The 16,758-nt window shown below is 44.9% G+C and overlaps 2 protein-coding genes across 2 annotated transcripts in view; both read left to right on the forward strand.

Moving 5' to 3' along the window:
- Positions 1 to 8,234: 8,234 nt before the first annotated feature.
- Positions 8,235 to 8,925, forward strand: LOC122926165 (transcription factor HES-5-like). Its single transcript, XM_044277544.1, has 3 exons — positions 8,235 to 8,288; positions 8,420 to 8,585; positions 8,690 to 8,925. The coding sequence occupies exons 1-3, from the start codon at positions 8,235 to 8,237 to the stop codon at positions 8,923 to 8,925; spliced, it is 456 nt and encodes a 151-aa protein (XP_044133479.1).
- Positions 8,926 to 13,683: 4,758 nt separating this feature from the next.
- PANK4 (pantothenate kinase 4 (inactive)) overlaps positions 13,684 to 16,758 on the forward strand; it is a 65,907-nt gene continuing 62,832 nt past the window's right edge. Inside the window, exon 1 of the mRNA XM_044281841.1 lies at positions 13,684 to 13,838. Coding sequence (XP_044137776.1) covers positions 13,721 to 13,838 — 118 coding nt within the window. The 5' untranslated portion in view covers positions 13,684 to 13,720. The remainder of the gene's footprint in view (positions 13,839 to 16,758) is intronic.

The raw sequence follows: 16,758 nt of genomic DNA on the forward strand, positions 1-16,758 counted from the left end.
TACAAAAGAGTACAAAAATAATTGGTTCCTTAGAAATTCCCTTCGGGTCTTATTCTAAGCAATTGGTCAGCAGATTTGATTACGAATAAATTTGACCCGAATCAAAAGTGCACAGATGGCCCTCACAAATCATGTATGGCACTCTGTGGTCCCTAGGACTGTATCCAACCCCTTTCAAGCTCTTTAACACCAAAACGGCATTAGGCCTCTTGCACACAAACGTTTTTTTTTTGTTTACGTTCCGTTTTTTGCGTTCCATATACGGACAGTATACGGAACCATTCATTTCACCGAATCTGCAAAAAAAAAGCCGGAAGGTACTCCGTACGCCTTACGTTTCCATATTTCCGTTCCGTACAAACATAGAACATGTCCTATTATTGCCCGCAAATCATGTTCCGTGGCTCCATTCAAGTCAATAGTTACGCAAAAAAAAAAACAGAATGCATACGGATTGCATCCGTATGTCTTCCGTATCCCTTCCGTTTTTGCGGAACCATCTATTGAAAATGTTATGCCCAGCCCAATTTTTTTATGTACATTATTGTATGCTTCCGTTTAAAACGGACCGCAAAACCATACAGTCGTGTGCAGGAGGCCTTAGGCCTCTTGCACACAATTTATTTTTTCCGTTTCCGTTCGGTTTTTTGTGTTCCGTATACGGAACCATTCATTTCAATGGATCCGCAAAAAAAACGGAAGGTACTCTGTATGCTTTCCGTTTTTCCATTCCATTCAGGCTCCATTCAGATATATTTTTTTGCGGGGCAACGGAACGGACATACTGATGCAGACAGCACACTGTGTGTTGTCCGCGTTTTTTGCGGACCCATTGAAATGAATGGGTCCGCATCCTATCCTCAAAAAAAACGGAATGGACACGGAAACAAACAATGTTCATGTGCATGTAGCCTTAGGCTAAATGCGCACGACCATTGTGTGTTTTGCGGTACGCAAATCGCGGATCCGCAAAACATGGATGGTGTCGGTTTGCAATTTGCGGAACAGCACGGACAGCCTTTAATACAACTGCCTATTCTTGTCTGCAAAGCGTGGACAATAATAGGACATGTTATTTTTTTCCGGGGCCATGGAACGGAGCAACGGAGTGCTGTCCGCATCTTTTGCGGCCCCATTGAAGTGAATGGGTCCGCATCCAAGTCGCCAAAACTGCAGCTCGAATGCGGACCAAAACAACGGCCGTGTGCCATTTAGATACAATAAACTGGCAAAGTTTGAAGGGATATGGGGCATGTGGGACATATTTTTGGTAAATAGACAGGTTAGGTTCCAACATAATTGATGGAAGGTGTGAGAGAGGTTATTAAAATATTTAGATCCCCCCCTTTTTTTATTATAATTTTTTTGGGGGGGTGATAACATTTGGATAGTCATATTTATTTTTGTGATGCTGAATATTTTCTGTTTGTGTTTATTTTTTATTTATCTTTGTCTTTTTGAAAACTAATAAATTATATGGAACAAAAAAAACGAATCCCAGGTTCTCAAATTGGCTTTGACTATATGAAGCTGAGCCAGAAAATCCCAGGTCTGAATTCTAGATAGATCAGTTCTTGAAGGGTTTCCACAATGACATTCATGTGCTAATCATGTCTTATGACGTCTGAATATCCTTGAGTGTTAATTAGCTTATTAACGCAGTTGTATGAAGAGGAAAGAATGCGATGCAAATCAGAGACAGAAAACCTTCCAGCCTTGGTATCTGTCCCTTTTTGTCCACGATAACTCCCAAATGACATCATGAGTTTGGCCACTTAAAGAACATTATTTCTTAGGGCTCATGCAGTTGAACATAAGGGCTCCATGGCCGCATTGCGGACCTCAAACGGGCATGGAGCCCTTAGGCCCCTTTCACACGAGCAAGTTTTCCGTGTGGGTGCAATGCGTGACTAAACGCATCGCACCCGCACTGAATCCTGACCCATTCATTTCAATGTGTCAGTTTTGCGTTATGTGAAAAACGCAGCATGTTCTATATTCTGCGTTTTTCACGCAGCCCTGGCCCCATAGAAGTGAATGGGGCTTCAGTGAAAAACGCATTCACGGGGCTTCAGTGAAAAACGCATTCACGGAAGCAGGTGCAGATGCAATGCGTTTTTCACTGATGGTTGCTACGAGATGTTGTTTGTAAACCTTCTGTTTTTTATCACATGCGTGAAAAAAACGCATCAAAACGCATTGCACCCGCGCTGAAAAAAATGAACGCAATCGCAGACAAAACTGACTGAACTTGCTTGAAAAATGGTGCGAGTGTCACTGAACGCACCCTGAACGCATCCGGACCTAATCCGTCACGCTCGTGTGAAAGAGGCCTTACGTTTGTCTGCATGAGCCCTTAAGTTAAATACTCACCGTCAATATAAGGCCGAATGCACACGGCCGTGTTCCGCGAGCGGTCCGTGGTATGCCGGGCTGGATTCCTGTTCAGAGCAGGAGCGCCCGGCGTCATTGGTTGCTATGACGCCGTGCGCTTTATGCCGCCGCCGCTGCTGTACAGTAATACACTCGTATACAGTAATACACTCGGCCTAAGTCTAGTGACCTGTTTTCTCCTGCCATGTTTTCACCCTAACTGCCGTTCAGGTGTCTGGGAAAGCTGGGTTTGTCATGTTATTTGTCCCTAAACTTTAATGGAAGCTGCTTTAACAAAGAAAAAAAAGAAAAAAGGGTTTTTAACAACTTGAGAAGAAGACATTTTACAGCGGTTCGGTGAACAGAATCTACATGCGGTGTGACCTTCTATATAACAGACGGGTCTGTACCATGCACAGGCACTCTGCCCTGGAGATAATCTAAGGCCTTGTGGCCATATTTCTGTCACTCCTATCAATAGAAAGGACTAGTCTGCAATACGAGCAAGAATAGGACATGTTCTATAATTTGTGGAGAAGCTTCTCTTGGGGTGGATCTTCTGAGCTAACATAGGCTCAGGAAACTTCAGGCAGGCTATACTTCTTCACTAGCCTCTTGGTGGCAACTAGAAGCCTGGGCTGTCTAGCTGCATGTCAGGAGGAGGCCCTCAGCTTGTCTCTGGCTGGTGCCTTCTCACTTCTGTCTCCACAGACTCCTGACTACAGACCAACTCCTCCCTGTCTGGGCCTCACTATATATACTAGGGGCTCCCTATCTCCCTCTAGTGTCTAGGATGAATAACTGCACCCTAATAGGCCTGCTACACACATCACAGGGAAGAATACACATAAACACATATTAAAATGCATTAAAATGGACTGAGAAATACACTGCCACTGTCCCTTAGGAGTAGGAGGACAACGTGGCCCAATTAACCCTTGTGTAGTGCCCACCTTTACCTAGTGGGCTACTACACATAGGCATGTATTGTAGTAGTCTGCTACATTATATGTAAGCACTGGGTATTGTAAATTACTCACAATAAGGCCTCATGCACACGACTGTGCCGTTTTTCGCGGTCCGCAAGCCGCGGATCCTCAAAAAACGGAAGGCGCCGGCAATGTAAATGCCTATTCTTGTCCGCAAAGCGCGGACAAAAATAGGACATGTTTGAAATGAATGGGTCCGCATCCGAGCCGCCAAAGCGGCGGCTCGGGTGCAGACCCAAACAACGGTCGTGTGCATGAGGCCTAAAGCTGGGCAGACACAATCATAAGGGGCTATAAATGTTTCTACCGGACGGACTCTGATCTTGGTCATGTTATCAGTTTCTAGCAATGACATGCGGCTTGAAAACTCTGTTACCCCTCATCACTCAGAATCTATGATCCATTCAAAGTACATTACATTTTACGTAATGTATTTACCATCTGTCAACTTAGTGGGAATGCAGGATTATTTGATTTTTTCGAGCGGTTACTGTAACTGTGTTTTCAACTTTTCCCACCGAGAGTCCATCTGCTGGAGTAACATTCAGATGCTTTAGGTCAGCTTCACACTGTATTTAAACCCTGCACTTAGCTTTTTGAATATGATTGAAAACCCCCCAAAAAAGCATTCAAAAATATACCGCAGCTGATCCAAAGGATGAATCATTCTGTCACGCTATTCTATCAAAAAGATGGAAATCAAAGAAAAGTAAATCAAATTGATTGCCTTGTTGAAGTGAATGGATTTGTTGCCGTATAGGTATGAATATCACGTTCTGAATTGACAACAATTCATATAAAACTCTATCAAAATGTTTTTTAGAAGATCAATTACAGTAAAGTGTCACAGGGGAATAACAAAGAACCATGGGGCCCCATAATAAAAACTTGGAATTGGGCCTCATTCCACCATGACCACTTTGAACAACATGTTCAGAAAAGCTAATAATTGGTCTCCCTAATGCGCAAAGCTAAGGCACACATTGATGTCATAGTACAGGGATAACGTACACAGTAGAATAATGTGCACAGTAAAGTCACAGTATAGGCATAATGCACGCAGTGGTGTCACAGTATAGGCATAATGCACGCAGTGGTGTCACAGTATAGGCATAATGCACGCAGTGGTGTCACAGTATAGGCATAATGCACGCAGTGATGTCACAGTATAGGCATAATGCACGCAGTGATGTCACAGTATAGGCATAATGCACGCAGTGATGTCACAGTATAGGCATAATGCACGCAGTGATGTCACAGTATAGGCATAATGCGCGCAGTGATGTCACAGTATAGGCATAATGCACGCAGTGATGTCACAGTACAGAGATAATATACACAGTGATGTCCCAGTACAGGAGTAATCTACTCAGTGATGTTGCAACACTGGAATTCTGCAAACAGTGATGTCACTTGCAAATATAATGCACATATGATGTCACAGCACAAGAGAAAAAAGTAATGCTGCGCAGAAGGATTAATGCAGAAGTAACCATGAAGCGCCATAGTAAAAAGCATGGGGTCGTACTAAATTTTCCATGGCACTTTTACCCCTAACTGCACGTTATGTCTGAGTGGAAATGGGACTCCATGGACATAAGTATTCAGACTCTTTGCTATGACACCTGAAATTTAGCTCTATGGGTACTTTCACACTAGCGTTTTTCTTTTCCAGCACTGAGTTCCGTCTAAGGCCTCTTTCACACTTGCGTTGTCCGGATCCGGCGTGTACTCCACTTGCCGGAATTACACGCCGGATCCGGAAAAACGCAAGTGAACTGAAAGCATTTGAAGACGGATCCGTCTTCAAAATGCGTTCAGTGTTACTATGGCAGCCAGGACGCTATTAAAGTCCTGGTTGCCATAGTAGTAGTGGGGAGCGGGGGAGCAGTATACTTACAGTCCGTGCGGCTCCCGGGGCGCTCCAGAATGACGTCAGAGCGCCCCATGTGCATGGATGACGTGCCATGCAATCACCTCATCCATGCGCGTGGGGCGCCCTGACGTCACTCTGGAGCGCCCCGGGAGCCACACGGACGGTAAGTATACTGCTCCCCACTACACTTTACTGCCAGGACTTTAGCGTCCCGGCAGCCATGGTAACCATTCAGAAAAAGCTAAACGTTGGATCCGGCAATGCGCCGAAACGACGTTTAGCTTAAGGCCGGATCAATGCCTTTCATTCATTCCGGATCCGGCCTTGCGGCAAGTGTTCAGGATTTTTGGCCGGAGCAAAAAGCGCAGCATGCTGCGGTATTTTCTCCGGACAAAAAACGTTCCGGTCCGGAACTGAAGACATCCTGATGCATCCTGAACGGATCACAGGTGACAATGTATATCAGAGGAGCAAAAACCAAGCCATGAGAAGAAAAGAACTGCCTGTAGAGCTCCGATGCGGGCTTGTTTAGAGGCACAGATCTGGAGAAGGGTACGACAAAATTTCTGCTGCAGGTTCCCAAGAGCTCAGTGGCCTCCGTAATTCTTAAATGGAAGAAGTTTTGAACAACCAGGACTTTTCCTAGAAATGGCCGCCCCACCAAACTAAGTAATTGGAGGAGAAGGGAGTTGGTAAGAGAAGTGACCAAGAACCCAATGGTCATTCTTCCTGATCTCCAAAGATTCTGTGTGCAGATGGGAGAAGCTTCCAAATGGTGAACAATCACTGCAGCATTCCACCCAGGGCTGTTTTTAATATTGATTGGACCCTGGGCAAGAGGGAGAACACAAGTGCCGCTGGCGCATTCATGGGTCCATACTTTTAACTAAGTAGCAGGACATTTAGGGCATACATGGGGGATCTCCCTGCACTATTATTTCTGGGCGCCGCTCCTTTGCGCCACTGTGGCCCCTGTTACATTCTCCCACGCTGTATGCTAAGTAACAGCATCGGAACACCAGGGAGGAGACATCAGCTTTTCTCTGTGGGCGTTCCTTCTCCCTGGCTGTAGCGCTGTCCAGTCACAGCGCAGAACGTCATAGCCGGGGGAGAAGGAACGCCCAGGGAGAAAAGCTGATGTCTTCTCCCTGGTGTTCCGATGCTGTTACTTAGCATGCAGCGTGGGAGAACGTAACGGGGGCCACAGCAGCGCAAACGGAGCGACGCACAGAAATAATAGCAAGTGCAGGGAGATCCCCCATGTATGCCCTACATGTCCTGCTACTTAGTTAATAAAGTATGGACCCACGAAAGGTCCTCCAGTGGCCAGCGGGGCTCAAGAGACAGCTGCCTTGGGCCCCCAGGAGCAACTGGGCCAGGGGGAGCTGCCCCTTTTGCCCAGCGTTAAAGACGGCCCTGATTCCACCAATCTGAGCTTTATGTGTGGCCAGAAGGAAGTCTCTTCTCAGTAAAAGACACATGAAAGCCTGTCTGGCACCTAAATGACACTCAGACTGTGAGAAACAAGATCCTCTGGTCTGATGAAACACGATTGAGTGTTTTGGCCTGAATTCTATGTGTCATGTCTGGAGGAAACCAGGCAGTGGTCATCACTGAAGGCTGTACTCGCCGCCAAAGAGGCTTCAACTAAGTACTGAGTAAAGGGTCTGAATACTTATGTCAATGCAACCAGGTGGCTCAACTCTGGAGTCGTAGGTCCAAATCTGCTTGGAGTTTGTATGTTCTCCCTGTATTTGTGTGAGTTTCCTCCAGGTATTTCAATTTCCTCCCATACTGCAAAGACATACTGATAGGGAACGAAGATAGTGAGCCCTATTTGGGACAGCATGTGATGCTAATGTCTGTAAAGTGCTGCAGAATATGGCCGCGCTATATAAGTGAGTAAAAAAAAACTAAATACAAGATTTTAGTTTTTACTTTTCAATAAATTAGCAAAGATTTCTAACTTTCTGTTTTTTGCTTTCACAATATCGGGCATTCACGGTGGACTGATGGGGAAAAAAGTTAACTTTTTTTATTTTAGAACAAGACCGCCACATAATATAAATGTGAAAAAAGTGAAAGAGTCTGAAGATTTTCCAAATGCATTGTAGCTGGAGAAGCTTAAAGGGGCTTTCCATCCTTATGGAAATTTTTCAACTAGACACTAAAGTTTCATTTGATTCCAGCAACTCCTCCTTGGTGTGTTATTTTTTTTTTCGCCAATGAGTATATAAAAATGGCCATATAGTCGTCTCCCAGAAGCACAAACCTAAACTGGATAGATGATTAACAGGATCCACACAATGAAATACCATAATCCCTTTTTACCTTTAGGCTACAAATCGCAAACTTGTGCTAATACTGTACATCGACCTAATAATAGAAAATTTTGTAAATTCCAAAAAAGCTGGATTTATGCACTACTACATTGACAATTATTAGGAGTGAACGGCAGCACAAGTTGCCCTGTAGCCCTAGCCTTGCATTTAGTCTTCAAATTAGTATAGTTTTAAGGTTTATCTTGTTTTTTTACAATATAATTATAATTGCCTATTATCCAGGATGTGTGCCCAGCTCTACAACATCTGTTCTCATCACACATGTGTGACTGGCACACTTCAAAAAGAGCAGCATACTGCTATGTCCATGTTCTCATCGGGAACCAGTATGATTATGGTGATGGGAAGCCCTTTCCCACGTTCTCCCACCTCATTCTAAAGCTTGTCCCTATTGTATAACACACTCTCCACCTGCTCTGCTGGGAGCAGGGTATTATCCTCAGGCAATTCAGAGTCAATTTACCATGCTGTAATAGATGCCTCCTCTATTGTCCCTCTGAATGCATGTATTGGCTATGTGAGTGTGGGAAAGTCTGACAAGTAAGGGACTCATGCATTTGTATGCAAGCTCTGGGGTATAAATAGAGGAGTCTTGGCCGCACATCTCAGATCACTTCTAGGTCAGCACTGGAAACTCAGCAGCTCCTTCTAAGCATGGCACCCACCACCATGACTATGGCTAGCCTTTCACCAAAGCAAAAGAACAAAGTAAGTTCAATATCTGTCCACTTTTGCCTAGTCCTATGCCCATTACTTTGCTAATATTTTATTTTAATAACATTTTATATACTCCATTTATAAACCTGTTGACTCATATTTTGTATTATCTTTATTTCTAGTTGAGGAAACCCATTGTGGAGAAAATGCGCAGAGATCGGATTAATACCAGCATCGAACAACTAAAGCTTCTGCTGGAAAAAGAGTTTCACAAGGAACAGCCCAATGTCAAACTGGAGAAGGCTGACATATTGGAGATGGCAGTGAGCTACCTGCAACAGCAAAAAAGTAAGTTGAGTCATAGTTATCATAATGCAAAGTCTAAGACAATGATGTTTCTTTGAAATCTAAATTAGTGCTGGCCACTTACCTCTTACTTTGTTTCTTTCCAGATCAACCCCAGGGAATCCCTGTTGAACATCTAAAGCAGGATTACAACCAAGGCTATTCCTGGTGTGTCAAAGAAGCTCTACAGTTCCTATGTCAGTATCCAAAAAGTGGAGAGACACAGAAGCAATTGCTCGACCACTTTAAGGTCCCACAAAATATTCCTGCCTTTCCCTACCCTTGCGACCAGAAAAAAACCTTCTCGGCGAGTGGTCCAGCTAAGATATGGAGGCCTTGGTAAACCAGAGGACTTTACAAATTGGAAAGGGACGTTTGGCAAAAGTAATGGACTTCTGCCAGTAATGAACTGTGTTCTACACAAGTACGTTTGGATACAACGAAAGAGATCTTCAGCATTCAAAAGAGATTATTCCTGAAGAGTGTCCTTATTATCCTAAGGATGTCTTCTAAAAGTACTCAACTTTTTACTGATTGAGGACATTGGGGTCATTATATGACCATATAGAGCAGTAGATAAAGGAGTTTCTAGTCCTGCTCATTTTACAGTGTGTATCTTCTAAGAAGTTGCTGAGTGTTATTAGGTTATTGAGAATGGTATACATTCTTATGTTTTTCTTCTGTGGAGACCTATAAGATTTCTAACCTTATGCCTTATTCACACAGTCAATGATTTACATCTGTGATTTTGAGCCTAAACTAGGTGCGTTTTCTCTGTGTAGGCTCCAAACCTGGTTTTGGATGACAATCACTGACTAAAATGCTGACGTGTGAATAAGGCTTTAGTATTCCTAAAGGGACAATCAAGAGTGTGTAATTTACTACTTCTATGAAGTTTTAATTGTATTTGTTCTACAAATGTTTCATAAGTGATGGAACATGTGGCCTTCCAGCATTTTCTTTTTACTGTGAAATGCTGGTGTTTATAGCTTCTCAAGAAGTCTCAAGCCATAGATTGCCTTATTATATGAGTAACTTTGTTTTTAAGTGTCTCAACATCCATATTGTATTCTCCAAGAAGAAAGCTATTGAGGTGATATTGTGTGCCCAAATGGGTTGTGTAATCAGCATGCTACATGGAGATGTCTCCACAGCATTCTGAGAATGACGTATCTTTTATAAGGATGACTCTTCTAAGCCGTGATGAAATATTTCTCAGACTTTCTAAGGAATACTCGTCTGTTTACATACGTAGAAAACTAGACTTTTTGTTTTAAAAAAGACACCGTACAAAATATTTTTGTGTGGTAACTGCAAATGTAGTTACTTGTATTGAATTGTATTTTCCATCCTTCTGGATGTCCTATGTATTAATTGTCTCGTACACAGACATTGTGATTTAATGGTCTCAAAAGACTAAAGGAATATTGCACAAATGTGTAAAATTAAATATTCCCTAAACTGTACTCCATCACGTCTGGTGTGACCTTCTTCTTGACATCACCTTGGGCTCATACACTTGACCTGTAAAGCTCCACACTGCAGCAACATTAGACATCCTTAGCTGACAATTCCACAATGTAATAGTAAAAGGTTTGTTCCAGCATGGCAACCTATAGGACTGCTGGAGATAGCTGAGCATGGTACTGGGCTAACTCTGACAGTCCCATAGACCTTAATTGGAGCTAAACATGCTCAACTGCAGCTTCATTCAAATGGAGGAAATGGACTCTGTTCTCATAATCAGAGGACGTCTCAGCAGTCAGACCCCCTCCGATCAGACACATTACCTATCCTGTTATCATTCTGGGACAACCCCTTTAAAGGGGTTCTGCAGTTTGTTTAAACTGATGATCTATCCTCTGGATAGATCATCAGCATCTGATCGGCGGGGGTCCGACACCCGGGACCCATGCCGATCAGCTGTTTGAGAAGGCAGTGGCGCTGGCAGTAGTGCCGCGGCCTTCTTGCTCTTTACCGCAGGCCCAGTGACATCACGACTAGTATCAATGGCCTGGGCGGGGCTAAGTTTCATTCAAGTGAACAGAGCTTAGCCCCACCCAGGCCATTGATACTAGTCGTGACGTCACTGGGCCTGCGGTAAGGGTAAACAGCGAGACGGCCGAACCCCCTTCAATATTGGAACCACTCCATTAACAGCATAGGTGAGAACAGCACGTGTATTCTGCTGATGTCCTCCTGCAGGGCAACAGTGGGGTATTTAAAGGGCATATGTCAGCAGGATTAACCCTATTAAACCAGACATAATGCCTGGTAGGGCTGATCTTGCTGATTAAAACCATACATTTCATCCTCTGATTCGTTGCTGCTTTTAGTAGAAATAAGTGTTTTTAAAAATATGAAAATTAAGGCTTAAGTGCACAGAGGGTGGACCCTCCATTTGATTGACAAGACTGGGTGTCCAGGTGGAGGGGGGAGTGTCCAGGGAAGCACAGTGGAAGAGCCAATGCGCATCCAGAGGCTAGGGCCCGCCCTTAGTGCACTCAAGTTCTAATTTGCATATTTTTGGAAACGCCTATTTCTCCTTCCAGTGGACCAGGCAAAGAAAGGTACTGCTTTGATCAGCAGGGTCAGCCCTACCAGACATTATGACTTGTTTATTAGGGTTGATCCTGCTCACAGGTGCCCTTTAATTTTCCATAATCCTGCAGGATAATTGTTCAATAGTTCCACATTTAAAGACTGGCATACAGGTAATTACATTATGGAATTGCTAGTTATGAGTCACATACGTTAATGTGATTTAGGGTACTTTCACACTAGCGGCAGGACGGATCCGACAGGCTGTTCACCCTGTCGGATCCGTCCTGCCGCTATTTCGCCGTGCTGCGATCTTGCTCTATTTTTTTGCAGTGCGGACGGATCACGGACCCATTGAAGTTGAATTGGACTCAATCCGTCCCGGCCGCCGCACGAACGTTGCCCGTGCATTGGACACTGTCCATTACACAACCACTTATTGGTGGAGACGCAGGGTGTCAGACCCCTGCCGATCAAATATTTATGGCCTATCTCAAGGATAGGTGGTTCATAGTAAAATTCTGGAATATCCCATTAAGCATCGTTCTGTGTGCTCTCTGGACTGACCCGTTACAGTGAATGCTGTAACGGGTCAGTTTGTAGCACGCACTATTTTTGTCCAATTTATGCTACAGACTAATTTATTCAAATTCATGGGTAACAGGCAGAGCGGGCGGCAGCGTAACGTCACTTTATGAATGAAGCAGGCACGTCACGTGAGTGACGTCACGCTGCTGCCCGCTCTTCCTGTTATTGGAGCTTCATTGTAAGGTACTAAAGATGCGCTGATTTAAAGTTCAAGGACCTGCAGGCATAGCGCCTGACCGCCCGCATAGCAACGAATTGGCCGGTTATTCGATAACGGGATTCGTCGACAACGAACGCCTTTATCGAATATTATCGATAACTGGTTAATCGTTGCAGCCCTAGATTATATGATAAATAAAAGTAATAATGATAAAAAATAAGACCAAATAAGAAGGCCCAAAGCTTACAGGGACACATACCCAGGAAAGTGCCATTTTTCAGCGGGGTTCTTGTATACTATTCCCATGCGATTTGTAATCCACAGAAACACTTTTTCAGCTCAATAAAGATGTTTAAAGTAGCTCCACTGACAGTAAGGAGTTAAAGCTAAATTAAAGTCTCTTTCAAAGGACATATGGTTTGGGGTCCTATTCACACAAGGCGCAGAGGATTTTGATCCTGTTCGTGACGCCAAAATTATGCAGCGACTGGGTCCGCAGGGGCAACACGTGAGGTGAAGGTGGGCTGATGGGGGTAGTAGATGCTCTTCACTTCATGGCTCCGCGTGACAGAAATGCCAGGAAGGTTCTTCTGAGCCCATCACTGGCTGAAGTGGTGACCACAGACTGAGAGGGCTTCTGCTGACATTTCCGGAGTGTCCACCTGGGACCAGCTTTTCTACCTGGGGTATGAGGCGCTTGTGTACAGCAGTAACAAACGCCGCTCTTTCCCTTTCACAACCAGGTGGATTTGTTTTTCTAGGGCGCCTCATAAATGTTGTATTATAAAGAGGTCTATCCTGTTATCTGCCTTCACTCACGATGTATCTACACCTCCAAAGGATTCTTCAGGGAGGGCCCCATTGCTAGCGTCCTTCCTGGGGGCCTAGCTTGCATCTGTGTGGTATTTATGTTCCTCACTAGTGTTGAGTGCATCGATCTCCATTAAGTGGAACTCAATCTGAATTTCAGGGAAAATTCCATTTGCTACGAAGCCGAATTTCCTTGTACTTCATGGTAAAGCGATTTTACCTGAAATGGTCTAAAAAAAAAAAAATCATTCTTACCTCATCCATTTGATTGTGAAATCTTCCATGAAATCCCGAGCGCTGTGACATATGACATCACCACGTCAGCTAATGTGATGTCATCATGGGCCGCGCGGAATGTTTATTCAAGATGGCGGCGGCTGGCTCTTCGCGATCAAATGGATGAAGGTAAGTATGACTTTATTTATTTTACACAAGATTATTGCTATCAGATGCCATGATCATGTATGAACGCGGCATCTGAGGGGTACAATGACAGGGGGCGAAGCAATCGCCGCTCCCTGTCATTGCACCCACTACTTACGAAGAAAGACTAATTAGTTGGTCACGAAGCAAATTTTGGGGTAAAATTTGGTGAAGCAGCCGAATCAAATTTTCCAATACTTCGTTCAAAGGGTTGGAGAATAGTTCTAGAGGCCTTCTCATGGTTTTGAGAGCCTCTATTCTTGTAGCAGTGGGGTGACAAAAAAGCCCAATATTTTTAATAAAAAGCTTGGACACCCATCCAGTTCTTGCAAAAACCTAAGTGTGACACGTATAGGCATTGTGTACAGTGCAATACAAAATTATAAAATGACTTAAAATACTGTCAAAATACTTCTGCTGTAGACAGAAATGACTAAAAATGAGAACTGGGGTGAAAGAGTTAATAATACGTCCAGGGTTTTCCCTCTTCTGCCCGTATACCGGCCTGTGGGCTGAGCGACCCCCGCACAGCGGTCTGTATACTGTCCCGCCTCATTATCATAATATATGCAGAACGTATTCAAATGTATGCGCAAGGCTCAGCGGGACATCCAACATGGCGGCAAGCGGAGGCAGAGGGAAGAGTGGAGCCAGCATGGACAAAAGCATCACCCTCCCCGCTGACGAGATATTCCGCAATCTGGAGAACGCCAAGCGCTTCGCCATTGACATCGGTAAGTGCCGCGCCGTTAACGCCTGGACGACAACGCATGGCTGCCCCAGTGACAGCAGATGCCATCAGCCTGCCAGTTCTAGCAAGTTAGACTCGCTACATAATGCTGGATTTCGCCGCACAGCCTTATGGGTAGTGTAGTTTCTGCTAGCTCGCGTCGCGTACTTTAAACAATGGCCTTGAACTACATTTCCCTGAAGTCTTAGCGGCCGTGGAGGTTTTTGGGAGTTGTAGTTTAAACCGAGACAAGGTCAATGTTCAGATTTGGAACGGAGAACTACATTTCCCGTGATGCTTCTTCACTTGCCCTGTAGGGAGGTGAAGTAGAAAGTAAACAACTGCGGTAACAGTTTCCACAGCAGTGAAGTGTATGCATGTTATGGTGCGGGTATATATAGAGGTAGGGAGCGCTGGGCTCTGCTTCATTTATTTAGTGTGGTGAGGAGTGTGTCATCTTAATCTAATGCTCCAACATGTCCTTCATATAAATGGGCATAATGGAATATGATATATTAATGCATGGGGCTAATTGCACTCTGTTGTCAGATACATTTGGTTACTGTCCAGGGCTCTGTGTGCTTCTAAAACATTAACCCGTTAGGGTACTTTCACACTAGCGTTTTTCTTTTCCGGCACAGAGTTCCGTCCTAGGGGCTCAATACCGGAAAAGAACTGATCAGTTTTATCCCCATGCATTCTGAATGGAGAGCAATCCGTTCAGTTTGCATCAGGATGTCTTCATTTCAGTCACTTTGACTGATCAGGCAAAAGAGAATACCGCACTATGCCTTGCCTGAATACCGGATCCGCATTTTTTTCCCCATAGGAATGTATTCAAAATACCCGAATGCTGGATCCGTCCGATAAAAAATAAATGCTGGATCCGTTTTTCCGAATGACACCGGAAAGACGGATCCGGCATTTCTATGCATTTGTAAGACGGATCAGGATCCCGATCAGTCTCACAAATGCCATCAGTTTGCACACTGATCCGGCAGGCAGTTCCGGCGACAACTACTTGCCGGATCACTCTGCCGCAAGTGTGAAAGTAGCCTTAATGTTTTACATCAGTCTGCGGTAAACATCAGGAGTAGAGATGAGGGAATTTCTCAAAAATTCTATTTGGCCGGTTTGCGAATTTATTTGCGGGGAATTGCGTTAAAAAACTGCTATTTCCTGTCTGCAGAGAGCCTTTATAGTGGTGTAGAACACTGTGCCTTGCAGTAACACGCATAGGGAGTCTGCTGTGCTAGTGAAATAATACTGTGAGTCAGTATGACATGCAGATGACCGGCGTCGCTCTTAGTATCACTGCACACTTCACTTATTTGGTCAGTCATGGGGCCAAAACTGACCAAATAACTGAAGTATGAACTCAGCCTTAGCGGTCAATGATAGCACCAAGAAGAAGCGCACTCCTATTACACCGTCATCAGCTGATTCCACATAGATGTCTACAGAACCTGTTCTATTAAACGCTTATACAAGTAGAGCCACAATGACAGTGTAGAGGTGGCTGCAGCAGCATGAGGAGACCACAGAGTGGCACAATGACAGAGTGTGGAGGTGGCAGCAGCAGCAGCATCAGGAGGAGGCCACAGAGTGGCAAGGTGACATAGTGTGGAGGTGGCAGCAGCACCAGGAGACCACAGAGTGGCAAGGTGACATAGTGTGGAGGTTGCATCAGCACCAGGAGACCACAGAGTGGCAAGGTGACATAGTGTGAAGGTGGCAGCAGCATCAGAAGACCACAGAGTGGCAAGGTGACATAGTGTGGTGGTGACAGCAGCATCAGGAGACCACATAGTGGCAAGGTGACATAGTGTGGAGGTGGCAGCAGCATCAGGAGACCACAGAGTGACCCGGTGACAGAGTGGGAAGGTGGGTGGCAATACCAGTACCAGCTGAAGATGGGTGAAAGAAGGAGCATTTGGCATCAGATGTGTGGCATCAGGCGGGTGGCAGCATCAGAATAGTAGCTGAGGCAGGTAGCCAGAAGAAACCGGTCTCTTTTGTCAAAGTGTTGGTGTGGCACCATGGATGATCTAGTCTGATGCATCAGGCATTGGTGGGGGGAAATCCTGACTGATCCACGCCTGATTTATCTTGACAAAGGTCAGTCTCTCCATTTTTTGGGTGGACAGGTGAGTTCTTCTTAGGGTAACTATGGCCCCCGTCCGCACTAAACACCCGCTCTAAAGCCACACTACTGGTCGGGCAGGACTGCTTTTCCAGGGCAATCTCTGCGAGTTGCGGCCACAAATCCAGTTTGGCTGCCCAGTAGTCCAGCAGATCTTCATTGTGGGGTGGCAGGGTGCTGTCCAAGTATGCCACCACCTGCTGGTTCAGGTCCTGCTTCAGGTCTAGCTACTGCTGCTGCTGGTGAGTAGTTTCTTCACTAGGCGGGTGAAGAAAGCTGCTTATCAGCAACTCAAGTTGCTGCTGATGGAGCTGAAACTGCAGCCATGGCAGAGGAACGTGAGCGCAAAGGGCCCCCTGGTCAGACCTGCGAGAGGATGGACTATGGCGCAGATAGGCAGCGGCCAACTGACTACATAGGATGTCCTATAGTAGTTCAGTTTGTCCTCTCAGCAGGTGTAAAAAAAAAAAAAAAAAAAGCCCCCATTTTGGACCGGTAGCGAGGGTCCAATAAGTTGGAGAGCCAGAAGTCTACAAGAGGACATAGAGGATGTAGTTTTAAAGGAGAGGGGCAAATTAGAGGGGCAAAGGTTTAAAAGTTAATATCAGGAAGTATTACTTTACTGAGAGAGTAGTTGATGCATGGAATAGCCTTCCTGCAGAAGTGGTAGCTGCAAATACAGTGGAGGAGTTTAAGCATGCATGGGATAGGCATAAGGCCATCCTTCATATAAGATAGGGCCAGGGGCTATCCATAGTATTTAGTATATTGGGCAGACTAG

The sequence above is a fragment of the Bufo gargarizans genome, chromosome 2 (genome assembly GCF_014858855.1).
Source record: "Bufo gargarizans isolate SCDJY-AF-19 chromosome 2, ASM1485885v1, whole genome shotgun sequence".
Taxonomy (NCBI): domain Eukaryota; kingdom Metazoa; phylum Chordata; class Amphibia; order Anura; family Bufonidae; genus Bufo; species Bufo gargarizans.

Excerpts from the sequence above, each read along its gene's own strand:
- LOC122926165 (XM_044277544.1), top strand. The coding sequence starts at position 8,235 with ATGGCACCCACCACCATGACTATGGCTAGCCTTTCACCAAAGCAAAAG. Across the intron at positions 8,289-8,419 it reads CACCAAAGCAAAAGAACAAA|TTGAGGAAACCCATTGTGGA; the intron begins GTAAGTTCAATA and ends CTTTATTTCTAG. Across the intron at positions 8,586-8,689 it reads CTACCTGCAACAGCAAAAAA|ATCAACCCCAGGGAATCCCT; the intron begins GTAAGTTGAGTC and ends GTTTCTTTCCAG.